The 27,223-nt window shown below is 48.8% G+C and overlaps 2 protein-coding genes and 1 long non-coding RNA gene across 7 annotated transcripts; 1 reads left to right on the forward strand and 2 right to left on the reverse strand.

Moving 5' to 3' along the window:
• Nucleotides 1-12: 12 nt before the first annotated feature.
• Nucleotides 13-2,803, reverse strand: CCDC8 (coiled-coil domain containing 8). The gene is made up of 2 exons (XM_082710590.1): nucleotides 2,606-2,803; nucleotides 13-2,476 (listed from the first exon to the last, which is right to left on the reverse strand). The coding sequence occupies exon 2, from the start codon at nucleotides 1,908-1,910 to the stop codon at nucleotides 417-419; it is 1,494 nt and encodes a 497-aa protein (XP_082566716.1). The 5' UTR covers nucleotides 1,911-2,476; nucleotides 2,606-2,803; the 3' UTR covers nucleotides 13-416.
• Nucleotides 2,804-4,875: 2,072 nt separating this feature from the next.
• LOC309853004 lies at nucleotides 4,876-18,440 on the forward strand. Of its 3 annotated transcripts, XR_014305485.1 has the most exons (5): nucleotides 4,876-5,414; nucleotides 7,115-7,312; nucleotides 9,497-9,568; nucleotides 12,372-12,524; nucleotides 17,284-17,373. It is a non-coding gene; the product is annotated as an uncharacterized lncRNA (long non-coding RNA). The 3 variants fall into 3 exon arrangements; XR_014305483.1 differs by lacking the exon at nucleotides 7,115-7,312 and having other exon boundaries at nucleotides 4,876-5,406; nucleotides 17,284-18,440; XR_014305484.1 differs by lacking the exons at nucleotides 7,115-7,312; nucleotides 9,497-9,568 and having other exon boundaries at nucleotides 4,876-5,406; nucleotides 17,284-18,440.
• On the reverse strand, nucleotides 12,573-17,466 carry PNMA8C (PNMA family member 8C; the record flags this gene model as incomplete). 3 transcript variants are annotated; one of them, XM_082710602.1, is made up of 2 exons in its annotated part: nucleotides 12,573-12,590; nucleotides 16,851-17,466. In XM_082710602.1, one exon carries the CDS (start codon nucleotides 17,464-17,466, stop codon nucleotides 16,852-16,854), a length of 615 nt encoding a protein of 204 aa, XP_082566728.1. In that variant the 3' UTR covers nucleotides 12,573-12,590; nucleotide 16,851. The 3 variants fall into 3 exon arrangements, with proteins under 3 accessions (XP_082566728.1, XP_082566727.1, XP_082566726.1); XM_082710601.1 differs by lacking the exon at nucleotides 12,573-12,590 and adding an exon at nucleotides 13,895-15,497; XM_082710600.1 differs by lacking the exon at nucleotides 12,573-12,590 and adding an exon at nucleotides 13,895-15,863.
• Nucleotides 18,441-27,223: the final 8,783 nt, after the last annotated feature.

The raw sequence follows: 27,223 nt of genomic DNA on the forward strand, positions 1-27,223 counted from the left end.
AAAGCCAGGAAATCCCGTGGTAAACATTTTTATTTGCATGTGGGCTTGCGCCCTTTTTTTAAGTTCAAGGATGCTGACAATGTTAAGGGGACAGTAGAAAAGGAGAGAAAAGGAGAGAGGGGGAAGGAGTATCTCTGCTGCTTCCCCCGCTTCAAGCCAAGCACCTAGAACTGCATTGCAGAAGTTAAGATCATGAGCGATGCGACCCCTTTGTATGGTTGTCTTTCTTTACGTTCCTTGGGTGACTAGAAGGAATCTGTTTGTTTTTTTAAAAAATCAATACATGAAAGATAAACTTCTAATAAGCCAAGGGGTGCTGGGTGGAGATGGGAGGCCCACTGCCCGGCCCTTGTCCACCTCCATTTTCAAGTATGGCGGCAGGAAGCCATGAGATCCAGGGCACCCCTATCTTCACCTCACAACTGGTCTTCCCGTTCTCCCTGCTCTGCTTCTGCTCTGGCCTCTGCCCTCAACACCCTAAGGCTCCTAGCCTCACCTGCCCTGGGAACTCTCTTGGGCAGGGTTGGCAGCCGGGGAGTGTGCCAGAAGGCTCTCCGGCGCTTGCGAAACCATGAAAAACGGCCAGGAGTCTGGAACCTCACTGTCTTGACCTGTTTCCGGACCTTAGCTCCCTGAGTTGTCCCTATGGCCCCCCGAGCAGCTGGGGCTTCAGCCCTTTGGTTCTGTACAGCTTCTGCCCTCTGGTCAGCTGTGGCTTCTGCCCGATCAGATGCAGCCTCGGCCCCCTGGACAGCTTGGGCCTCTGCCCTTTGATTATCTGCAGCCCCTTCCCTCTGATTATTTGCCGCCTCTGCCCTCTGGACAGCTATGGCTTCTGCCCCTGGATTATCCTCAACCTCTGCCCTCTGATTTTCTACAGCCTGTATCCTCTGATTATCTGCCGCCTCAGCCCCCTGCACATCTGCAGCCCCTGCTCTCCGATCATCTGCAGCCTCAGCTCTCTGATTATCTGCAGCTTCTGCCCTCTGATCATCTGCTGCCTCAACTCTTTGATCATCTGCAGCCTCGGCCCTCTGATCTGTGGATGCTGCTTCTTCCCTCCTGCAACGGCGAAAAGAGGCCCATTTGATTTTGGGCCTCCATTGTCTTGGGGGCATCTCGGGCTCCCACCCATCTCCTGTGTTGCCCACATTGTCCCCCAGGCTGGCTCTGCCTGACCCCGAGGCCCCAACCCTCTCCGGCCTGGTAGATGCCTGCTGGGCTTCACCCCCCTCAGGGCTGGACCTGGGCGCCCAACCCTTCACCCTCCGCTTCAGCTTCCCCCAGGACACCTGGCTGACATACTCTCGCCACCTGTCCGCCTTGGACAGCTGCGGCCTGGGGTTGTCCTCGAACATGGGCACAGGCAGGTTCACACGGCGGCGGGCAGGTGGCGCGCTGGGCTTCTTCTCCCCTCGCTGCAGGAAGGCCTCCACCAGCTCCTGGTCATCCTCGCTCTCCAGGTCGCTCCCCAGAAATTTGCTGCCCAGGTAACTGACTGGCATTTTGCGCACTTTCCTGCTGCGCCCCGCGCCTTTGTGACCCTTGTCCCCCTTGTCTCTCTTGTCTCTGGAGGTCTCGAAGTCACTGAACTCGCTGTCGCTGGCATTGCTGCTGTCATAGGTGCCCACCACCAGCCGTGGGGGCGGGGTCGCCATCTGCTGGACTCTCCTCCTCACTCTGGGCTCCTTGGGCTTTTTGGGGGGCTGGGGTGGGTGTGGGGTGCTCTTCTCAATGATGCGGGCCACGTCCTCCAGTGTGCGGCCTTCTTCCTCCAGAAACTGGATCAGCCGCTCGCGAAATTCCGCCTCCTTGGTGGCGGGCTTGGAGATGACCCTCCATACGCCTCCGGCCAGCCTGACCTCCCGGGGGATGAGCAGATAGTCCACGTCCTCCCCGATCTGCAACATCCCCACCGTGGAGTCCTCCTCCCTGCGGAACACCTTGCCGATCTTCTTAAAGGTCCCCACGGGCTTCAGGGCTTCCACGAGGACGTCCAAATCCACGTCTTTGCAGACATCAGGCACGCTCCAGAGGATCAGAGAGTCGGGGGAGGGGAGGAAACCCCAGGGGAACCAGCCCCCCACGTGGCTTTTCTCGAGGGTCTTTAAGATCTCCAGGGTGAAATCGGGAGTGGGGGCAACGACCCCAAACTACACTGTAGGCCTGAGTCTGGGGGGGGGGGCGTCCCCGCAGAACTGCCAGGAGGGTCTCTCCTTTCCAGCCGAGGATGAGCCGATCCCTCCCAACTTCTCCGCCAGCCACAAAGTCCAATCTTGACCAAGTCCGGCTCCCCCGCCCCAAGGACTGGCGGGAATCCGTTCCCAGGATGCTTACGTGAGCCGGGGAGTGGTCCGTCCTGAGGCTTTGAAGCCCACCGCCAGCTGCAGACGTGGGGTCCGGGTTCCAAATTAGGGCACGGGCTGTCCCCGTGGCTCTTCCTGCGTCGGGGACGCGCCTGCACCTTGGGAGAGGCCTGCGCACACAAAGACCGCTCAGCCGGGGCTATTCAATATGGCCGAGGCGTTTGGAGGCCACAGCCCAGCCCCCCCCTCCCAAAGGGTCTCCCGCCCCCAGGCTGGCGGCCACCCCGGTCCAGGCTGACCTTGACGCGCCTGCAGCCTCCCAGCCCGTGCGCTCAGCGCGAAGGATCGCGCGCGCGGGCAGGAAGTTCCTCCTCGCTGTCCCCTAGAGTGAGGCCCACCTTCCCCCTTCTCATTTTACACTCCGGGACTCGGGAAGACTGACAGGGGGGCTGTCCACTCCCTTCGGGGCGCCCTCCCTCCCCTCCCCCCACAGGGGTGTGGCTGCGCTCCGGGCCTCCCTGGGGCCACCGCTTCCAAGCAGACCGCCCCCGCCAAGGCCCACGTCAGCACCTTCCGGGGAAAGGCGGCAGTTCCCCAACCTGCCCTTCTAAACGCGGGTTCCAGCCAAGCCCTGGAGGTGGGTGTCCTAATGAGGCCGGCCTTTGGCAAGCCATTGTTGTTAGGCTTCAACATCATGCGACTTTGGTACCCGCAGGTCCTACCTGTTCAAGCACATATGTCAGTGGAGAAACGGTACCAGGATCTTACTGCCCCAGGCTCTAGCGTGGGCCTTGGCACACTGCAGGTGCTCAATAAATATTTTGGGGGTGAATGAATGAACCAAAGTGTTGTCCATCAGAAGGAACTGGCTCCTTGTACAAGTCTCACACTGGAATACTATGCAGCTATGTAAAAAGAAGCACCTGGTATAAAGGATAGTCAGGTTTTATGGAGCATTTCCTAGCGCTTTCTGTGGATTAACCCCATGAAATCCTCCCTATATATAACATTATGATGCAGGTAATGGAATTATTCCCATTTTATTTTATTTATTTAAAAGATTTTCACTTATTTACTTGAGATAAAGCAAGAGCGAGAGTACAGAGGGAGTCCACGCTGGACAGAGCCCAACGTGGGGGCTCAATCCCAGGCCCCCGAGATCAGGACCTGAGCCGTAGGCAGCTGCTTAACCAACTGAGCCACCCAAGTGCACAGATCATTCCCGTTTTATAGCTGAGGATGTAAAATCGCTTGCTCAAGTACCCACAGCCATAAGTGAGAAAAACATGGATTTGAATCTGAAACGGTCCAAGGTCTGTGTGTGTGTGGTGGTGGTGGGGTGGGCAAAGGATCTAGACCTGCAGATGTACTGATCCCAGGTACCAGCATCGCCAACAGTGGCTGTCTCTGGTGAGGGACACTGGGGACAGTACTTTTCCCCTCTCTATCTTCTTGGATTGCTTGGATTTTTAGCAGTCAAAAATGTTAATTAAATAAGTGAAATTCAGGGATGCCAGGGTGGCTCAGTGGGTTAAACCTCTGCCTTCAGCTCAGGTCATGATCTCAGGGTCCTGGGATAGAGCCCCGCATGGGGCTCTCTGCTCGGCAGGGAGCCTGCTTCCCTTTCTCTCTGCCTGCCTCTCTGCCTACTTGTGATCTCTCTCTGTGTCAAATAAATAAATAAAATCTTTAAAAAAATAAGTGAAATTCAAGCAGAGGTCCTCAGAATTAGCCATGGACAGAGAGGGGTCAGGATCCCTGGGATGGGGGGCCCAGGATGTGCCTGGGTAACTCCAAGGCAGCTGGCTCATCATTAGTACTAATAACGGCGAAACTGCAGGGAGTTTCCTTGGAACCCGGCACACTGCTGTGTGCGGGGGGGGGGGGGGGGGGGGCTGTTGTTGGGAATTCTCAGAGCTATGTGGTAAGGCGGACCCATGGAAAAGCTCCTGTTTCCCCCTCACTGCCTGCTGTTGACCCCAACCCAGCAGCTGGAGGGAATCTTAAAAACTTAACTCAGATCTGTCTCTGTCTACTCTTTTAAAAATCCTCCATCCTACTCAGAGTAAAATCAAAGTCCTCACCGTGGGCCACAAAGCCCTAGCATACCTCCTCCATTTCCCTCTCTCTTTCTCTCCTTCTCACTGACTGTGCTCCAGCCACCCCCACCTCTTCACTGTTTATTAGAGGTCCCACCCATTTCCACCTCAGGGCCTTTGCACTTGCTGTTCCCAACCTCCAGGTTGTTATGGCCCCGCCTTCTCTTGGCAATTTCCCTCTGCCCAAATGTTTTTTTGGGGTGGTCATTCTACACCCCACCCCGTTCCCTGCACCCCAACAATAGGAGTGGCCTCTACCCTCTCCTGAGTCCTCTATCTCAGGAATCCTTAACCCTTTCTACGTGTTATGGGGCCCTATTCAAGATAAAGTTTTTCAATGCATAGAACCACATCCGTCGGATTGCAAAGGAAACCAATTATAATGAAACATACAACCGTTAAAAGAGAAAAATTTTAACAGCAAAAAAAAAACCCTGTAAAATAACAATGACTTTACTACAAGGTATAAAAAAGAAACATCATTTTATTTAACTCACGACCTGGGATTTTATGTAGCTCTTGAAAGAACCAGGCAGATGTGGAGAGAAAGAGGGAGGGAGCGGGAGAGAGGGAAGGAAAGGTTGGTGAAGATCTCAGCGAGGCCTTTGCACAATTATTGGCTTGTTTGGGTTGTTTTTGCCTTTGCAGAGCCCGGTCGGTAGGCTTTGCTGGATTTTCTCCTTCTTCTCCAAGGCTCCATCCCAGCCGGCGCGCTCAGCCCCCGCCTGGCCTCCAACCGCCCGGCCCCTCCCTTGTGCGGAGTTTCCAGCCGCCCAGCGGTCTCCACGGCAACGCAGAGGCAAGCTTTAGCGCGGGTCCGCTCTGGGAGGGGAGTGTCCGGCGTGGGGAGCCGGCCGCACCTCTTCTGGGCTCCTTTTCCCTACTTTAGGCCTGATCCCCTACTCAGCTTCCCGGAAAAGCTACCCGTTTGAGGAATAGTTGGTTTATGGATCCAAGTCCAAAAACTCGAGACTTCCAAGTGGAATGACCTCGCAGATGAGGTACATGCGTTCTGCAACGGGGAAAGGGGTGTGTGTGTGTGTGTGTGTGTGTGTGTGTGTGTGTGTGTCTGGGAGTGCGGCGGGGTGGGGAGGATTATCCTCGAAATGAAAACCTCAAACGTTCAACATTCTTACAAAAATTGCCAACCCCTGAGCAGTTCTGCTCTGAGTGTTTTAGATTACTCAGATCCCTGGCAGCAGAAAGCCTTCTCCAGCCGCCCCAGAACAAATGATAATCACGGTTCCCATTTTTATACGTGTTTAAAAGAGATGAAAAATCCAAAAAGAGTGGGGGAAGAAAGCAAAACGTGGCCCGGATCGCTCTACCCAGCTACACTTGCTTGTCACTTTAAAAAATAATACTAAAGGGGCGTCTGGGTGGCCTGGGTCCAGATTCCAGAGTCTTGGCCTCCAGCCCCACCTTGGGCTCCTGGCTCAGCGGGGAGCCTGCTTCTCCCTCTCCCTCTGCCTGCCTGCCGCTCCCCCTTGAGCTCTCTCTGTCAAATAAATAAATAAAATAAAAAATAAGTAAAAAATACTAAAAGTGACTCACACCAGTTAAGAAAATGAAGTTCCAGAAAGGTATAAAGTGAAAAACAAGTCTCTCTCCCAGCCTCCAGCCTTTTCCCGCGAAGTAACCACAGGGAAATACATTCTGTGTTTTTGCAGGGAAAAAAAAAAAAAAAAAGCTTACATGTATAATTTTAGAATTTACCCCAGGGGATTTTTCACATTTTTATCATGGTGCTTACAACTTCTTAGTATTTTCTTATTTATTTATTTACTTTTTGTTTGTTTGTTGTCTCACTATTCAAATACTGGCCCCATGAGGGGAGGGACATCTGTCTGGTTTGGTCACTGTCCAATTCTCAGAACCTAGAACGGTGCGGGTAGGTGCCCAAAATAGTTGTTGAGTGAATGAACCAGGATTGCACTAGATCTATTACTGTAAATTTCGCTTTTTACACTGAATGGCTAGTCTTGAAGTCCTTTCCGCATCTGTGCAGGCAAATCAGTGTCAGTTTCCTTTTATCGTGACAATTTCCACCCTTCTTTGGGTATGCCCAAAAGCAGAGAGCATGATAATCCTGATAATAATTCACTTTGTTAATAAATAATACATTATATGTTAATAAAAAATTAAAAAGTAAAAAGAAATTCACTTTGATCAAGCTCCTACCTTCTCCCTGTCCCTGTGCAATTTTTCTTTTACTCCTTACAACCTCTCTCTCTCTCTCTCTCTCTTTTTTTTTAAGATTTATTTATTTATTTGAGAGTTGGAGAGAGAGAGAGAGCATGCAGGGAAGGGCAGAGGGATGGATAATCTCCAGCAGACTCTTGGCTGAGCTTGGGGTGCTCAATTTCATGACCTTGAGATTATGACCCTGAGATCATGACCTGAGCAGAAAGCAAGAGTCTGATGCTTAACTGACTGAGCCACCCAAGTGCCCCACTCCTCACGACCCTTCTTAAGCAAGTATTCCCATTTTCCAGATGAGAAAAAATGAGGCCAAAAAAAGCCACACAGCTAGTAAGAGCTTTGAATCACTCAGGCCTCCTTTATCTTCCCAATTGCCTATAGTGGCCTGGAGATGGGGAGCAAGTTGGTGAGCTTTCTCTGAACACTTCTCTCCCAGGTGACCTTTGGTTTGTTTGCTTGTTTGTTTGTTTGTTTAAGATTTTATTTATTTATTTGACACAGAGAGAGAGCACAAGTAGGCAGAGCGGCAGGCAGAGGGAGAGGGAGAAGCAGGATCCTGCTGAGCAGGGAGCCTGATGCAGGGCTCGATCCCAGGATTTCGGGTTCCTGACCAGACCTTAAGGCAGACGCCGGCCTCCAGAACTGGCCACATAGTCAGGACACCCCTGCCTCCCACCTCTTCAACGCAAAATCTGGGGCTTTTTGGTGAGTCTGGAAGGAAAGTCAACAGAATAATTGTATATTTGAAAAATTGTTTGTTCATTCATTCATTCATTCATGTGTCACATTTCTCTAAAGCAGTGAGGCGCAAATCTGGTTGTATATAAGAATCACGGCGAGAGTTCTAGAAATCACAATTTCCCGAGTCCAACCTACCGGATCAGAACATCTTAGGACGTGGTGGGGCGGGGGCGGGGGTACAGCATTACAAAAATAATCTCCTCGAGTGACTCTGACGGAGGTGACGGTTGGTAGGGCTGGGCAGAGGTAAGGGAGGAATGTGGCCAGCTGGAAATCCCACACAGCGCCTGCAAACCAGCCAGACTGGGAATTAGGGGTTCTCTACTTTTTAGCAGCATAGAGGGACCCTTAAAGCGGGGGAGGGGTGGGAATCTCAGATTCTCAGAGATCTTGTAAGAGTTTGGATAATGGTTCCCCCCAGATTTCAGGTTCGAATCTCTGGAATTTGAAAGTATTACTTTATTTGGGAAAGGATCTTTACAGGTATAATGAAGGGTTTGGGGATGAGGATGCCCTAGATTATCTTGGCAGGACAGCAGGAATGTCCTCAGAAGAGAGAAGCAGAGAGAGATATACACAGACACAGAGGAGAAGCCATGAAGAGTCAGAGGAGGCAGTGTGCCCACTGAGGCAGAGACTGGGGTGATGTGGCCATGAGTCAGAGGGCACCAGGAGCCATCAGAGGCTGGAAGAGGCAAGGGGCCTCCCCTAGAGCCTTCAGAGGGAGCTCAGCCTTGCCAGCCCCTTGATTTCTGACTTCTAGCCTCGAGGGAATAAAGTGCTGTTGTTCTGAGTTGCCTAGTTTCTAGTGAGTTGCGACAGCAGGCACAGGGAACAAATCTAGACACCCCCAGCCCCCTGCCAAGTGTGGCTGCTAATCCCCCTGGACTCCAGTGAGGAAAGTTCCAAATTAAAACATCTAAGTTTTGGGGCGCCTGGGTGGCTCAGTGGGTTACGCCGCTGCCTTCAGCTCAGGTCATGATCTCAGGGTCCTGGGATCGAGTCCCGCATCGGGCTCTCTGCTCAGCAGGGAGCCTGCTTCCTCCTCTCTCTCTCTCTGCCTGCCTCTCTGCCTATTTGTGATTTCTCTCTGTCAAATAAATAAATAAAATCTAAAAAAAAAAAAAAAATCTAAGTTTTAGCCGGTCACCTTGTCTCGCAAGAATCATTATCTGCAAAACAAATTACTGTGCTGTCTCCTGATCCCCCAGGCTCAGGTATGGGTGATGAGAACCTTAGAAGGGTTTTCAAGGGTCCACAGCCCCTGCCTGCAGAACTTCTCTCCACTGCCCAGACTCACCCCAGGGTGATCCAGAGGTTAGATGTCTCTGTTTTCAGGAGTCTATGAAACCTTTGGCATTATATACCTAATTTTCCCATAAAGATGCCTCTTTTTATGTATTTGTGACTGTCCTCAGCAATCCCTGCTAATATCAACCCATTTCACAGATGAGGGGATTGAGGCATGGAAATGAAGTAATTCCCCCAGGCAGCCCACCTCCCAACCACCCCACTCTTGTTTTCATTAAAAAAAAAATCATTTCTGGGACGCCTGGGTGGCTCAGTTGGTTAAGCGACTGCCTTCGGCTCAGGTCATGATCCCAGAGTCCCGGGATCGAGTCCCGCATCGGGCTCTCAGCTCCACGGGGAGTCTGCTTCTCCCTCTGACCTTCTCCTCGCTCATGCTCTCTCTCACTGTCTCTCTCTCAAATGAATAAATAAAAAATCTTAAAAAAAATCATTTCTATTGGAAGTATAATTTACGTCTTATACAATGTACTCTTCTTAATGTCCCATGTGGTAAGTTTGATTGATCGATTGATTGATTTGAGAGAGAGAGAGAGAGCATGCACAGTGGGGAGGAACAGAAGGAGAGAGAGAATCTTAAGCAGCTTCTAGGCCCAGTGCAAGTCTGACACAGGGCTCGATCTCATCACCCTGAGGTCATGACATGAGCCAAAACCAAGGGTCGGATGCTTCAAGTGGCTGAGCCACCCAGGCACTCCTCGTCTTATAAGTTTTAACATCATCATCACCACAATCAAGACAGAGAAGGCTTCTATCACCCCCCAAAGTTCCCTTGTGCCCTTTGTGGCCATCCCCTCTGCTTACCTACCCCCAGCTATGGATCTGCTTTCTGTCCCTTAGAGGATGCTGCTTTGGAGTTTTCTAGAAAAAGAATCACTGAGTATGTGTCCTGTTTGGCTTCTTGCCCTTGAGGTAAGGATTTCGAGACTTGCCTATGTGGCTGTGCGCATCTGTAGTTCATTCTTTTTGTTGCTTTGTGACAGTCTGTGGGTGTGAATCTACCATAGTTTCTCTCTTCACCTGTTGGTAGAGATCTGGGTTGTTCCACGATGGGGTGCTTATGAATAATACCCTAGATAATATGTTTATATTTTTAAAAGATTTTATTTAGGGGCTGCCTGGGTAGCTCAGTGGGTTAAGCCTCTGCCTTCAGCTCCAGGTCATGATCTCAGGGTCCTGGGATCTAGTCCCACATCGGGCTCTCTGCTAGGCAGGGAGCCTGCTTCCTCCTCTCTCTCTCTCTACTCTCTCTACTTGTAATCTCTGTCAAATAAATAAAATCTTTAAAAAAAAGATAAAGATTTTATTATTTGAGGGGCACCTGGATGACTTAGGCATTAGGCATTTACCTTGGGCTCAAGTCATGATCCTGTGGTCCTGGGATGGGGCCCGCATCAGGCTCCCTGCTCTGCAGGAAGACTTCTTCTCCCTTTCCCACCTCCCCCTGCTTGTGCTCCTCTCTTGCTGTGTCTCTCTCTGTCAAATAAATAAAGATTTTATTTATTTGAGAGAGAAAAAGAGAGCGCCTGCATGCGCACAAGTGGGGAGGAGGGGCAGAGGAAGAGGAAGAAGCCAACTTCCTGCTGAGCCGGAAGCCCAGTGCCAATGCAGGGTGTGGGGGGTCTTGATCAAAGGACCCTGAGATCATGACCTGAGCTGAAGTCATGCGCTTAACAAACTGAGCCACCCGGGTGCCCCTCCAGAGCTCATATTTATAATGCAGGGTATACCCTGACTTTGCTGCAAAGAAACTGTGGCATGGGATGTGTTAGTCCAGCTTTACAGATGGGGAAACAGGCCAGAAAGGTGGAGTCACCTTCCTGAGAGCACACCACCAGCTGGTAGCAGAGTTAAGACTTGAACCCAGGTCTGTCGGCAAAGCTCTGAGTCCTTGGGCGCTCTCTCCATCGTGTACCCTGTTGATACTCAGGCGCAGCTTGGATGCTGTCTCCCAAGGGGGGTACTCACCCTTTGCCCAGGTTCCAAGACAGCCTTTTGTCAGAACACAGAGGACATACTGTCTTCTGAGGAAGCTGGGCCCACATTTAGTTCAGGAATGTGAGATCTAAAACCAGGCTAACATGCTCTTTGTCCATGAAAAACACAGTCAGCTGGACCCAGGACCCCAGTGGCCAACGCTTAATGTCTGCCTTCCTCTTAGCCATTGTGCCACATCATTCATATGTCAGAATGGGGATACTCCTCCCCACAGCTGGTGAAATAGGTTACTGCTATTCCCGTTTTACAAATCAGCAAGGAGACACAGGCTCAATGGCTCTCCCAGGCTCATTGTGCTTTGGGGAAGTGGAGGAGTCAGAATTCGAACCCAGGTCACACGTCCAACACTATTCTTCACCTCCAAACCTCCATACACCAGACAGAGGCCTCTGCTGCTTTATTTGGCGGGTTGCCTAGTGAGCAAGTCAATTAGAGGAGTTGCAGATTCAGTTCCTGTGTTCATGTCATAGATATTCATCTGTATTCTGTTTATTACTGTAATGACCGAGTCTTTTATTTTCCATATTCTGATGCACGGGTATCTGTAGCCTGGCTGACCTTTGAGGGACTGCCCCTCCCAGGTTCAGGCAATTCCAAGAGAAAGTAAACACTGCCTGCCCTTGAACATGTTCTTCAAATGCAAACCAACCAGTCCAGAGCCCACACCTCCAGCCCTCACATTCTGGCACCATCCACCTGCCCTATGCATCCCAGGGCCAGGTCCCAGACAACTAGGGACAGCCCCTAAACCCCAGCATCTGCTGAAATGATTCATTTATTTTACACACACACATAGAGGGTACAAGTAGGGAGAGCAGCAGAGGGAGAAGGAGAAACAGGCTCCCTGCTGAGCGGGGAGCCAGAAGTGGGCCCCCATCCCAGGACCCCGGAAACATGATCTGAGCTGAAGGCAGATGCTTAACCAATTGAGCCACCCAGGCACCCCTGAAATTATTCAAACTAGCCAATCATAAGTCTGCTCACCCTGCCTCACTCATTATTTCCTGCAGAAACCATAATAAAAGCTTTTGCCCAGGGTTCCCTCTCTCCTCCCTCCTAACCAATGGCAGATGGTTTTCTCCTGTGGCACCCCATGGTGTAACATGTTCCATTTTCTTGGGCTCTGTGAATATAACAAACTCTCTTTTCAATGACAGTCATCCCCTGATCTCTTGGCCTTACCATCCCTAAATAAAAATAAAACCTATCTTAAAATAATCACACATGTATGTGAATTTTTGGAGTACCTACTGTGTGCCGGGCACAGTGTTGGGCTGCAGGGATACTATGAGACAGACCCAGCTCTGCTTCCTGGGAGCTCATAGTCTTACAAGGAGGAGTGGCATTAAACAAAGATCTCTACAAATAAATTAATCACCATTGAGAGACATACCAAGCCAGAAAAATACAGGGGAGCTATAAGGAGATAAAAGGGGGAGGGGATAATTCATCCTGTGGTGGCACGGAAGACTTCCTAGAAAAAGAGACCCAAGGGGTAAGAATCAGGGGGAGTCATGCAAGAGCATCCCAGGCAGAGGCAACAACAGGGGACAAAAGTTCTGGGGTGGAGAGGAGCATGTCTTGGGATGGCTAGAGTGTCGTGAGATGGGGTGCTGAGGCAGGCAGGGTTTGATGGGCTCTACAGATGTTGAACTTTCTTCTGAAGGGGGATGGAGTCAGTAGAGGAGTGACTAAACAGACCGATTTGTCATTGTAGAGGGATCCAGCAGTCGCCAGAAAGCAGAGGGAGCCCAGCAGCCCAAGCGCAGAGAAGAAATCCCCGGACCTCTCTCTCCTCCCGCCCTCTGATTTCTGCCGCTGCCTCCCATTGGCTGATCCAGACCGGAAGTCATCTGGCAAAGGCGCTTCGGTAATGCAGTGCACCGACGTGGCCTCCCGGGGTGCGGAGCAGGGTAGAGAAGCACAGAGAGGCAATCTGGGAACCCAGGGAGAAACACCAGCGTCAGCCCTATGGGAATCACATATAGGTTGGCCTCTCAGCGGTTCCCAGCCCTCCTTCAGAATCCCTGGTCCTCACCGAGGACTGTTGGAGGAACGCAGACTGTCCTCAGATAGCCCTGGACTGCGGTCCTTCTTGAGCTTTCCTGTGTGGTTTTAGGCAGGCCACTTAACCTTTCTGAGCTTCCTTTTCCTTATCCATAGAGTGAAATGAAGATCATCGTGGTAGTACGTCTCATAATCGCTAATCTTTAATGAAATTCAACGAACTCAGAAAGCTTTGCATCACCCCATCTCTCCAGAAAAGTGAGGGAAAAAAATTTAGAGGCAAGATCTAGACTAATATGAGGCTATTTATAGTCTGAATTTATTTCCTTTCATGTCAATATCCTATATTTCCCTACAGAATACTAATAGGCTTGATTATGGGAATTACCCAAACCTGTCCATGGGGTGAATTACGTGTTATAAGATATAGTTACTGTACCAGTTTCCTGAGATCCCAAACTTCCTGAATTCTTTTTTTTTTTTTTTTTTAAGTTTAAGTATTCCCTACACCCAATGTGGGGCTCGAACACACAACCCTAAGATCAAGAGTCACATGCTCTTCCAACTGAGCCAGCCAAGTGCCCCCCAAACTCTGAATTCTGAAGTGCATCTGACCTGGAGGTTTTGGATAAGGTGTTGTGGACGCACAGTGCCAAACCTTGGCGGTTGGGAAGATTCCACAAATTAATGAGTACAAAAGATTGTGCACAGTGCTTGGAGCACAGAAGAGCTGTTACTTATTATTTTATTCCAGATAAACAATTTCGCCATCTCCATCAGTCACTGGGACCCACTGGGATAGAAGATCCCAGTGTGTTTTGTATTTTATTGGCCATGAGATCTGATGCTACCCCTTAAAACAATAATACAGCCCTAGAAAACTTCAGGCAACCATGGAAGCAGTTTTTACAATGTTTGTTTGTTTGTTTCTTTCTTTGTTTTTTACCACATAAATTATTTTTCCCTTTTTTAAAAAAAGATTTATTAATTTGAGAGAAAGAGAGCATGCACGAGTGAGGGAAGTGGCAGAGGAGGAGAGATAGAATCTCAAGCAGACTCCCCACTGAGCACAGAGTCCAGTATGGGGCTTGATCCTGTGACCCTGAGATTATGACTTGAGGTGAAATCATGAACCAGATGTTTAACAGCCTGAGCTACCCAGGCACTCCTAGATTATTTTTCCAGATTAGATCTAGTGTGGATTCCCCCAACATATCAAAAAGCATACTGTGATTTCATTCACATACATTTATTTTGCAAGTTCCTATTTGTAAAATAGAGCGTCAACCACAAAGAACAGTGAAGAGTTTGAGTGGAACCCTGTCTTGAGAAATGGGGCTTCACCAGGCCAACTGTGGGCGTCTCCTAGCCTGCACATCCAATTTATCTGGGAATTTCCACTTAGGATTTGCTGTGTGCCAGCCAGGTCTTGACTCATACAGATAACTGGCTTCAAATGGTAGCCAATTGACACAACTGCTTGTTGCTATGTTGCTATGTCAGGAAACTTCCAGAAAACCTCAAGAAGGGGTAGGAGATTGGGTTTTAGGGGCAACAATGAACACTGAATCACACTCATGTTGTGTATCACACATATGGATGTTGTGCGGGAAACACCCCAAACCCACAATATGCACAAATTCAGTCTCTATGCTGCAATAGACAATAAGGAATGTCACACTGTCCCTTGTTATGATACAATGACTGTGCCTTCATGGGAGAATGGCATGCAACAAGCTAATGTGCCTGAGGTCTTATTCAAGCCCAGACTCTGAGGAAACAGCGAACACAGTAACATAATACACTGCGAGTGAGGTTGCTCGGCTGGAAACTTACAAGGGAGAGAAAGGTCAATAGAGCACTATGATCACAGGTGCACTTGCAAGAACAGTAAATATATATGCAGGGATGGCAGGAAAAGCTTCATCCCGACCATTGCACAAAAGAAAAGGATGGTGAGGCTGATGATTCAGAGCCAGCTGAGGGAGATTACAGAAATCAGAGTCTTCCAGATTTTTAGGGTGTCATTGCCTGTGAACTCTAAAAATTCCTTCTGTCTTGATGCTTGCTGGGAATGCAATGACCTAAAAGGAATTTATGACTGCCTGAGTGTGGGTTTCTTGCCTGCACCTTGGCTGCCAAGGTTGGGGGGGTGCATAGGCTCTGTTCGGTGTGGGAGCTCAGGGGGTAGCCTCACAGAAATAAGAACAGGGATTGGATGCTGGAATTCACAGACGTGACTGATGCCCACCACAGTAATATGTTGGGGGGGGGGTCTCCATTATCACACTTTGGTAGGTGAGAATCAGAGTGGCATGCATGTAAATTACATTTTTTTTTAAACCAAAGAAATTCAGCCCAAACCTTTGCAAATCCCTGAACTAGTGGAAGTTTGCAAATTCGCAGACTGGATGTCCCTGAATAAGAGCTCTATCTACCTATGGACGTTTGGATTTTACCAGTTCTTTTTTTGTTTGTTTGTTTTTGTTGTTCTTCACCATCATGGGGGACTCCAAATTAATGTTGTTAATGGGTAACTCTTGAGGGTGACCTCCTAATTATTTACCTCCTTTTGGACCATTTCCTGAAAGTCTTGCCTTTTGTTCTTTAGAGTGGGGTGGCCCCTGTGCCTAAGTTGGAGCTTCTGGAATGGAATTTGGGGAGACCCATATCTTAACCCCTGGGGCCAATCAGAGCAGAAGAGTCCCATGTGTGACCATCCCTTGTAAAGGAGACCAAGTGTGTACAGGACAGCGACAGCTTTTGACAGTCAAATACAGAGCGCTGGGCTCCTCAGGTGTGGCCAGCAGGCAACTCACTTGGTCAGGCATAGTTTCTGCAAAACAGGGTGGTCCACTCTGGATGAGAGTTACCTTCAAGGTCCATGCTTTTAAAAGACAAACAAAAACAAAATCCCAAAAAACAAAAAACGGGTCTAGACTTTGCAATGGCAGGATCTCCAGCAGGGTCCAAAGCTAGAAGAGTCTGTGTCTCTTCCTGGCAACACATACTCAACCAGAGGGGCTGTCCCTGACAGCAGGACTCAGGGGGTTGCGGAGAGGAGATAGTGGCTTTTCTCCAGAGCAGGGATCTCCCCGACGTTGGTCCTCTGGCTTGGCTTTTCCTCAACTCTGCCAAGAGACCTTCTCCAAATCCTTGGAGTCACGGACCCTGTTTCTCCTCTTCTGTTTCCTGCAAACACCTGCTCATGCAGGGGGTGAAGGGGGGACACACAACACGACAACCTGCGGTCTCCATGGCAACAGTCCAGATGATGCGGAGCTCGGCTAGGACTGTGGGACTGCGACCTCCCAGCTGGTCCCTTGGGGTCTCCAGGTTGTTCAGCGTTGTTTGCTGGTGGTCACTCAAAAGTTACCCTCACCCACTCAGATAATGCTCACACACACACTCAGGTGTTGCCCCCACAGCTACACGTGGCCCACAACTAACTCAATGCTACTCGCTCTAACTCATATATTACGTTCATACTCAGATGCTGCCCACACATGCAAATGGGACCGTGCTCCCTTATGTACTCGGGTAACTCAGATGTTCCTCGCACCTGCTCAGATATTAATCCGAGTGCCACGAGGGCGAAATTTGGGTCTGTTTGTCCCCTGCAGTTTGCCCAGTGCCTGAAACCATGCCTGGTACACTGTGGGCACTCAGAAAATGTTTGTTGAATGACTTAGTGATCCATGCCCAATCAGATATTACCCACATCTACTCAAACAGTCCCTATGCCCACTCAGAGGTGCCCCAGTAACTCACATGTTCCCCAGTCTCTACGAGTGCCATGAAGGCAGGGATCTGTGTTGGATTTGCTTCCTTCTCCCAGCTCCTAGAAGCACCTGGGGGACAGGAGGTGTGTGATAGATAGCCATAGAATGAATGAATGAATGAATGGCCCATGCTCAACCAGGCATTACCCCCATCACTCAGATGTACACCACAAGTTAACTCAGATCCAAATGCCCCCCTTACTCACACTAGTCAGATGTTGCCCACGATCACGCAGATGATGCCCATGCTCATTCACAGTGGCCCACACACTGGAGTCCTACTCCCCACCTCCCCCACATTCTCCACACTCAATCCACTTCCCCAGACCAATTCAAAGCCTACCTCTGCCCCTTCCCCTCATCACCCACACCCACTCAGAGGGCCCCTCTCACCCTCCCTGCCTCACCTCACAGCTTCTTGTCAGATGCATGGTGCCGTCGACGGGTTTTCTTGTGTTTTCGCTTGCCTCTCTTGTCATCTCCAGCCTTACTCTGCTTCTCCACGGAGTCCAGAGCTGGCGCCCCGTCAGTGCCCGCCGGGGCCCCGGCCCCCAGCTTCTCCCCGGGCCCGGGTGCCTGGCTCTTTCTGGCAGGAAGCTCTCGGGGGCCCGGCATTGTTGGGCATAGCTCCTGCCTCAGGACCCGGGCCACGTCCTCTACCGTCCTGCCCTCGCTTTGCAGGAAAAGGTTCAACTTGGTCAGGAATTCAATGTCCTGCTTCCGGGGCATGTAGACCACTCTCCACATGCCGCCCTTGCCCTTGAACTCCCTGGGGATCACGGCATAATTGATGTCTTCCTCCAGCCTGATGATGGCTGCCTTGGATCTGTCTTCTTCCAGAAAGGCCTTCCCGGCCACTTCGAACTTGCCCAGAGGCTTCAGAGGGACCCGTATGATCTCTTCAAACTCCTCATGGTTGCAGTCTTCCGGTATTCCCAGGATCATCAGGGACTTGTAACTGTCCACCTCGAGCGCCTTGCACCCGTGCTCCAACAGAGCGATGTCCTTGACCCCGAAGAGCATCTTGCCCAGCTCCCGGAGGCAGCAGTATGCCTGCTTGTGCACACTTGAGCTGCCTCGGGAATGCACGAAATTATCCAGGATGCCACGATCCCTTCCCAAAGGCTCAGTAAGAGGGAGGCCTCAAGGGCCCGATTTATCCCTCTAGCAGAGGATGCCCCTGGCTCAGCCCACAGGGCTGCGGTGTCCAGCTCTCTGTAACCTCCCCCGAGAAGGCTCTTGGGAATTCCCAGGGACTTACGCACAGTGAAACAGAGGTGGCGTCTGCCAGCAGGCTCTTGGGTCCCGAATCTGGGCAAGGCTGCACCAAGGAGGGTATAAAGATGCACTTCCCCTTTCTTGGTGATGGTCTCCAGAGGTCTCACCCGTCCTGGCAGCCTCAGCAAATCTGGGATGGCGGGTCTGTCTCCCTGGGGCTGCTGCTACCGGGGTGTCATGGATGGGGGCTCAGAAAGCAGGGTGGCTGGTCACTCGCGGCTGGCCCTGGGGTTGCCCTCAGTGCCCTGTGGCCCCGGAGAAGACAAGGATGTGGCCGCTGCACTTGCTCCAGCAGTGACGTCACCGCCTCCTTCCGCTGTTCTGCGGCCAGAAGTCTCCATGGCAACCGCTGGAGCATCGCCTCTGCCATTGGCCGGGGCCAGCCGCATTGAAATCCGAGTCCAGGGGGTCACTCAGAGGTGAGGGGTCAGCCACCTGCCTTCAAAAGCACCCTCCCTTCTCCTTTGAGAAAATGGCTGATTCCAGGGGAGAGGGGACAGAGGAGATACAAGTAGAGCCTGGAGCATCTTTGGGCGGGGGTGTGAGGGGGGCGGACAGAGAGTAAGGAAATGCTCAAAGAATAATGAGAACAGGTGGAAGGACAGAGAGCCAGCTTGAAGGGCTCCCACTGGCCAAATCTGGGACAGTTTGAGCCTCAGGGTTGAAACTGAGATCATAAACTTCTTGATAAAATAAAAATCCATGAGTCTGTGGAAGAATGTGGGCTCTACGTTGTCTGACATAAAACTTATGAACCAAAGGGAACAAGAGTCTCTTTACCTTGGAATGTCCTTGTTTGTAGGACACACCCAACAGCATTCAGGGCACCATGCTGACAATTTTCTTGGAAAATGTTTCAGGAGGGAAAAGAGTTCTTTGTACTGTACTTGCAACTTTCCTGTAAGTCTGTGTTTTTTTTTTCAAATATATTTTTTAAAAAGAAAAAAGAAATAATCTGCGCATGTGATCACCTTCACAATGTCCTTTTATCCCCTCCCTGCCCCAGTAATAAAAGCCATCAAGTTAAATTTGGATCGACATCCTCAGAACTCCCAGCTTCAGAGTGGGTCAAAGAATGGCCAGAACTAATCTGCATAATCCCACCCCCCATCACAGTGATTGGTTCAGAAATGGTCACCTAGGTAACCCAGGTCTAAGCCAATCAGTGTATTTCATCTCCCTGCTCAGAGATTGGTGAAGGGTGGATACCTGATCTCAGACCAATTAGAAAGAAGCTCCGGATATTTGAGGCTAAATTAAGAGGAATATACTCTTTCCTCCCAGATGTGAAAGAATAAATACGGGAGCTGCAAGAGCTCATCTTGAAACCACGCGAGAAAGCATTCTGAGGGTGAATTCCACCTCCATAGGAATGCAGAGCTGAGACAATCAATCACAGAGGAACCAAGCCATTGTCCTGAGGTCATCACACCCTTCTGGGATCCATCCATGCCTGAAACCTATCCCTCTGCAACTTTCTTTTTCTTTTCTTTTCTTTTTTTTTTTTTAAGATATTTTTTTATTTATTTGACAGAGAGAGAGAGAGAGAGAGAGAGAGGTGTCACAAGTAGGCAGAGAGAGAGGAGGAAGCAGGTTCGCTGCTGAGCAGAGAGCCCGATGCTGGGCTTGATCGCAGGACCTTTGGATCATGATCTGAGCCGAAGGCAGAGGCTTTAACCCACTGAGCCAACCAGGTGCCCCCCACTTTTTTTCATTTTTAAAGTGAAATACAACATGTATTATGAGAAGTGAACAAGTTATAAGGGAAAATCTGTAAACTGAACACGTCGTGTAACCAGCACCCAAATCTGATAAACAAACACCATCAGCATCCCCGGAAGGGTGTCCTCTGCTCTCTCCAAATCACTCTATCCTGTCAAGGGTAGCCGCATTCCTGACTTTCAACGGCACAGATGCATTTTTTCTAGTTTTTATTTTACATAAATAGAATCACATATTATGTTGTCCGCGTTTCTCGCTGACATATACGTCCGTATCTGTTCGTTATAAACCTGGCCAGGTGCTAAGTTGTAGCAGATACAACGAGTTTCTCGAAGAAGTCGTTATCATTTTATCCTCCCCTGGTCGCGCTTGAGAGTTCCAGTTCCTTCACGCGACCTCAGGTCCAGTCCTCACTGACCCTAGCTATTGCCAGAATTTTCCACGTTGACAATTCGGCTGTGTATCTCTTTGTATTGTCTCCTGACTATAATCTCATGTTTTTAATATGGAAGTTCCTATTGGCCATGACATTGAGGATTCTTTTTCAGGGCAAGTTGGCCATTTGGATATTTTGTGAAGTCTGTTAAAGTCTTTCGGTTTTTTATTTTTTACTTTTTCAAGTCTTTTCACTTTAAAAAAAATCAGATTGTCACCTTTTCCTTATTGATCTGTAATTAATGTAAACTACATATTGTCTAGATTGTTTTAAGCTGCTCTGACTTAGATTTTCTATAACTTGTATCCAAAAGGCAGCTTCCTTAACAAGGAAAGGCTTCAGATATTTACTGCAAACAACATGCTACTTTTTTTTTTTCATGTCTTATAATTGTCATGGCCGTGACTATATTATATTACATAGACACAATGTTGGGCTAGCATTTATGATGAAATGTCCTTCTCTCTCTCTCTCTCCTAAATTTCAAAGACCCTTCTGTAACTCTCAAAGTATTTCCTCCTCTGAATCATCCTGGGGGCTGATGGGACAAGTAGAATGTGTGAACTTGAGGGCAGTACTGGCAGGGACCTGGGGGTGACCCAGGATGTGAAAAGTCCTTTAACTGAAACTCCAAATTTGGCCTCTGCAGGAGACCCTACACTTAGCACCTCACCATGGTATCCCCATCCATCTAAGAGTGGCTGCACTGAATGATCGATATGTTGCCTCCATGAGAACGCAGGGCAGCACGTGATGACAGAATGACCTTCAACTATGTCTTGGGGACTGTCCGTGGTTAGTTGGAGGGAATTATTTAGGTCAGAGGCCACCAAATGCAAGCCTACACACGGAAAATTATACTCCAGATCAGTTAAAAAAAAAAAAAAAAAGACTTTGAAGACTTTTTAAAGACTTTAAAGACTTTTTAAAAAAAAAGACTTTATTTATTTTTTTAAAGACTTTATTTATTTATTTATTTATTTAAAGGAGTGCACACAAGAGAGCAAGAGAGAGGGAACATGAGCATGAGCAGTGGGGAGGTGGGACAGAGGGAGAGGGAGAAGCAGGCTCCTTGTTGAGCAGGGAATCTGTTGCAGGGCTGGATCCCAGGACCCTGAGATCATGACCGGAGCCAAAGGCAGACACTTAACCAAATGAGCCACCCAGGCACCCCTAATGCATTGCTTTTCAAGTTCTCCTGTAGAGAGAAGGAAAATCTCCCATCTAGGGCCTTTAGAAAATGGCTCTTTGACAGAGATTTCTTTGAAGTCTTATTTTGGCATTAAAAATTCTTGTTTGACTCCATAACATATCTTTGTTCATTTTATTTTTAATTTTTTAAAGATTTATTTATTTATTTGAGAGAGGGAGCACTGTAGGGGGGAGGGGCAGAGGGAGAGAGAGAGAGAAAGAATCTTAAGCAGATGCCCTGCTGATTGCATAGCTGGGTGTGGGACTCGATCTCAAGACCCTGAGATCATGGCCTGAGCCAAAACCAAGAATCAGCCGCTTAATCAGTAGAGCCACCCAGGCACCCCTTGTTCATTATAATAAAAAGATGAGTTTCCCCTCAAAATATGAAATGAAATTGGCAATCAAAAATATTTGCCAGGGGGAATGTAAATTGGCTTAGCCACTATGGAAAACAGTATGGAGGTTCCTCCAAAAATTTTAATTATCCTGGGATCCAACAATTCCACCTCTGGATATTTATCCAAAGGAAACACAAACATTCACTCAAAAAGGTGCCTGCACCCCCGTGTTCCTCAAAGTATTATTTACAATTGCTGTGCAGCAGTTGCCTTTGGCTCAGGTTCTGATCCCAGGGTCCTGGGATTGAGCCCCACATGGGGCTCCCTGCTCAGCAGGGAGTCTGCTTCTCCCTTTGCCCCCCACCCCCACTCATGCTCTCTCTCTCTCTCTAATAAATAAATAAAATCTTTAAAAAGGAAGGAAATCATGTCATTTGAAACAGCATGGATGGATCCTTCATGTTAAGTGAAATAAGACAAAGAAAGATGAATACCTTAGGAGCTCACTTATAAGTGGAATCTTTTTTTTTTTAATTTTAAAAAGATTTTATTTATTTATTTGACAGAGGTCACAAGTAGGCAGAGAGGCAGGCAGAGAAAGAGAGAGAGAGAGGAGGAAGCAGGCTCCCTGCTGAGCAGAGTCTGATGTGGGGCTGGATCCCAGGACCCTGGGAACATGACCTGAGCTGAAGGCAGAGGCTTTAACCCGCTGAGCCACCCAGGCACCCCTATATGTGGAATGTTAAAACAAAAACAAAAGCAAACAAACAAAAAACCCCAAACAACCCAAACTGAGCTCCTCCATAAGGAAACTAGTTCAGTGATTGCCAGAGCTAGGAGATGAGTTAAAGTCGTCAAAAGGTGCACACTTCCCGTTACAGGCATAAATAAATCCTGGAGATATAAGGTAGAGCCTGGTCACTATAGTTAGTGACACCGTATTATATATTTGAAAGTTGCTAAAAGAGCAGATCTTAAAAACTCACGTTGTAAGGGAAAAATTTTTTTACAACTATGTGTAGTGATAGATGTTAAAAAAGTTATGTCATAGATTAATGAGTCCCTGGGGCTCCATTGCATTTCCCTGGGCTTCTGCACATTCCGAATCAAGAAGCAGGGGACAGAATGGTTCATTTATTCAATCCCTCAATATTGACTGAGAAGTTTCCTTGTTCCAGGCTCTGGGCAACGTGCTGGGCATAGTTGAATGAGTGAGACAAGCTCTTCTTTTAGGAGCTCGGTCGGCTGGTTAGGACAGGCTAGGTCAGCCTGCTTGTGGTCAGATGGAGAAGCCCTGTAATTATAATGAAGTTGTGTTCTGATCGCCGGTGTAGGAATGAATGAATGACCGGTCCCACTACAACATGGATGATCCTTGACAATGTCATGCTAGGTCAAAGAAGCCAGACACAAAAGGCCACATATTATAGGATTCCGCCTGGATTAGATATCCAACACAAGTAAGGGCACCTGGGTGGCTCAGTTGGTTAAGTGGCTGCCTCTGGCTCAGGTCCTGGGATGAGCCCCGCATCCGGCTCCCTGTTCAGCGGGAAGCCTGCTTCTTATTCTCCCTCTGCCCCTCCCCCCAACACTTGTGTGTGCTCATGTGCTCTTTCTCTCAAATAAATGAATCTTTAAAAAGATACCAAACATAGGTAAATCCAGAGGTAGAAAGTAGATTAGTGGTTGCCAGGGACTGAGTGGGGGGAAAACGGACCGTCCCTGCTTCATGGTTACAGGATTTCCTTTGGGGTCGATGACAATTTTTGGAATTAGAGATGGTTCCCTAAGACTGTGGATGTACTAAACGCCGCTTATGCACACTTTAAAATGGTTCATTCCCCACCCCCCCGAAAATGGCTCATTTTTATTATGTGAATTGCACCTCAATTAAAAAAATTTTTTTTAATGACTCCGGTTTTGGCTTGAATGATGGTGAGTCTGTTCACTGTGATGGGGAAGCTTTAGGGAGAATGAGCTGGGAGAACAGGAATCCCATTTTTAGAGGTCTTAAATTTGATATGCCTCACAGACATCCAAGCAGAGTTAAACATATGAGCCAGGAGTTCAGGGGAGACATGGGGCAGGGACATAAATTTAGAAGTCATGGGGACATGGGAGATATTTTAAGCCACGGGCCTGGATGAGATCATCTAGACTGAGAGTGTTAGTGTTCAGAGGGGAGAGAAAATGGCCCAGGATCATCCACTCCAGGGCCCCGCTGGGGTTCAATGTCAGGCAGAAAAGGAGGAATCACAGAAAGGGATTGTATGGGGGGGAGGGGTGGGGAGAACCCCAAGAATGTGAATTTGAAAAAGCAAAGAGTTACAGCAGAAGAGTGCAGTTAGATCAGGTATCCATTCACAGCGGGCAGTTAAGCATCCATAGAATGGACTAGATAGACAGATAGATAAATACAAATCTATATGGAGAAATTTCTCTCTACGCTGATATGGCAAGATTCCCTTTCCAAGACATCCTGTGCTGAAATCCTCAAGAAGTACTTCTTACCTAATAAAGCAAAGTGTAGGACACTGTTCTTTAAAGAAAAGCCAGGAGAGGTGTCGCACAGGGAAAAGTAGTGACTCGTGGTAGAGAAGCCTGGCTGACACCCCTTTAATCAGGGGATAGGAGTGAACACGACCAGTAATGGAACATGTTGAGATGGTGTGCCCCTCTTCAATCCTCCAAGGCAGAGACTGTTACTATTTCATGCCCATCCTCCAGATGAGAAAACAGAGGCACAGAAAGGGGCACTGCCTTCCCCCAAATCACACAGCTGATGAGAGTCGGGGCCGCTTGAAGTCTCGCTGCAAATCCACGCTCTGGACTCTACCACATAATGCTGTGCTCACGCCCCCCCCCCACCCCCCGCAAGGGCTCTGCTCTTAATAAACGAATATGGGAGACAAGCAGCTGGGGTTTGGGGCCTCAGTGGGGGCACTTGAAGTTTGAAGGAGCGGGGAGAGTCACCAGCCACCGCCTTGGAGATTACTAGAAAACCGAGTAGGTTTCACACTTGAGGTCTGCAGTACTGGGTTTTCTGTGAAATCAGGAGGCTGGCTGTTTGAGGTTGGGGTTCCCTTCCCCCTGCCCCGCCCCCTGCATGGGAGCAGGGAATGGCTTTCGCAGGAGGGGGGTGGGATGCAGAAAGATGAGTGAGACCTCTTCCTCAGTCCACAGTCCATTTGCACATCCATTGCCGCCCCCAAGCCCTTGCGATTTGGCGTTAGCTGGCCGGTGTCCTTCCAACCCACCACCCGGATCCACGTGAGCCAAACTCTGGGAACTGAGCATGTCCTCCCGCGAAGGGGGAGGGAAAGCCCAGGAGGGTGTTCACAGGCCAAGTTCCAAAGCAAACAAGTTCCGGCCCAGGAACAGGAGTCTGTGGCAGGGGAGTGGAGCTGCGGGATTGGAGGGAAGGCGGCGCCCAACATCGGGAGGGCCTCGGAAGCAGTGTGGGAAGTTGAGCCTGAGCAACAGAAAAAGCAGGGCCTGTGGTGGGTCCTTTCCCGCTGGCATGGAGAATGGAGAACGAAGATGGACTGGGGGGTTGTGGAGTGACTGGGACCTGGGTTCAAATCTCAGTGCTGCGGTGCGTTTGGGGGATGTGACTTGAAGAAATGTGGTTGGTTGATTAAAGGCTTCCGGAGACAGCTAGGTACTAATCCTTGGAACCCAGCTGCCTCGTGTGGCAAAAGGGACCGCCCAGATGTGATCACGTTAAGGATCTTGAGATGCCCCTTGATCTAGAGGAATCTTCCTGATGGTTCATGGACCTGGTTCCTTCCATTGCAGTTGGGAAGGCTGCAAAGAATTCTTGAGGGAACTGCTTACAGTGGGAGACCCCGTAGGTCTGCCTGCTTCTTCGACACTCGCATTTGATAGTTCCCACTCCTCAAATCCAGGCAGTTTTCCTTCCTTCCTTCCTTCCTTCCTTCCTTCCTTCCTTCCTTCCTTCCTTCCTTCCTCTCTTTCTTTTTAAGATTTTATTTATTTGACAGACATAGATCACAAGTAGGCAGAGAGGCAGACAGAGAGAGAGAGAAGAGGAAACAGGCTCCCCACTGAGCAGAGAGCCGGATGAGGGGCTGGACCCCAGGACCCTGCGGACATGACCTGAGCCGAAGGCAGAGGCTCAATCCACTGAGCCACCCAGCCCCCCCCCCCCCCGGGCAGTTTTTCAAATCACTGACTGTATTAGTGTAGCTCTGTGAATTATAGAATATAACAATTTGGATCCTTAGTCACCATATTCAAGGAAAAAACACAGTGAGTTCTGATGAGTCCGTTTGGAAGTCAGGGGGTACAAATGGCAGCAGTGCTCTTAAACCACAGCATCTGATTAATTTAGTATCTTGTGTCCTTCGTATAGACTGAAGGAAAACCAAGATAAATAATCAAAAGGTTTTTAAAACAGTAGTTTCATTCTTATATAGAAAATTATAAAGAAAAAAAAAAGAAATTGGCAAAATCTCCCACAGTCCTGCAATGCCTGTGATGTTTCTTTTGGAAATGTTAACAGTCCTTGAGCATGGTAAGAAAATGCCTTAGTACATCACTCAAGTGAAAGATATGAATATTTAATGTATGAGAGAGAGAGAGAGAGAGAGAGAGAAATCTGAAGGCTGGCAGCTCAGGGCTGCTGTGGGGTTCCATAATCATGAGAAACCTAAGCTCCTTTTAACTTGTGGCTCTGCCATTCTCTGTCAGCTAGCTTCCACCTCATGGCCCATTATAATTGCTCAAGTTCCAGTCATCACATCTGAATTCCAGTCATCAAGAAAAAGGATGGGACAGAGTCACTTCCTTCCCTTTTACAGTACTTTTCAGAATTGGAAATTAATAAATGATATTTCCGTACAGCAACAGGGACAGAGCTCAGAGACAAAACGCCTCTGGAAAAGGGTAGGAAACAATGAGATTTATGGCAGGATCAACATGGTCTATTTCACAAAAGTGTACAAGTTTGGCCTCAGCCTCTGGAGAGCCAAGCAGCCATCTCTGCCCCCCTGAACACAGCAGATCAGTGATGTTGTGGTTGCCTAGGTGATCATCCCCCTAATCCCATCAGAGGTGGGGACCAGGCAGATGACTTCTATCTACTATCATTACCTGAACACACATTGTCCAAATGTTAACTGAATATTCTTGATGTAATGAGGAGCAAAAATCTCCTCAGGGTCTTTATATGGTGCAAAGTTTTGGGTTGAAATATAAAATAATAATTTGTACTTCAAAAGTAAGATGCTGGGGTGCCTGGGTGGCTCAGTGGGTTAAAGCTTCTGTCTTCGGTTCAGGTCATGATCTCAGGGTCCTGGGATAGAGCCCCGCATCGGGCTCTCTGCTCAGCGGGGAGCCTGCTTCCCCTCTCTTTCTCTCTACCTGCCTCTCTGCCTACTTGTGATCTCTCTGCTAAATAAATAAAATCTTAAAAAAAAAAAAAAAGAGTAGGGACGCCTGGGTGGCTCAGTTGGTTAAGCAGCTGCCTTCGGCTCAGGTCATGATCCCAGCGTCCTGGGATCAAGTCCCACATCGGGCTCCTTGCTCCGCAGGAAGCCTGCTTCTCCCTCTGCCTCTGCCTGCCATTCTGTCTGCCTGTGCTCGCTCTCTCTCCCCCTCTCTCTCTCTGACAAATAAATAAATAAAATCTAAAAAAAAAGAGTAAAATGCTAAAATAATAAATGATGATTGTAAAAGCTGCTGATTTTGTGATAAAAACAACTACGAAAGGCTTACATATATTTATTTTTTTAAAGGATTTTATTTATTTATTTGACAGATCTCAAGTAGGTAGGAGGCAGGTAGAGAG

The sequence above is a fragment of the Mustela nivalis genome (genome assembly GCF_964662115.1).
Source record: "Mustela nivalis genome assembly, chromosome: 18".
Lineage (NCBI taxonomy): Eukaryota > Metazoa > Chordata > Mammalia > Carnivora > Mustelidae > Mustela > Mustela nivalis.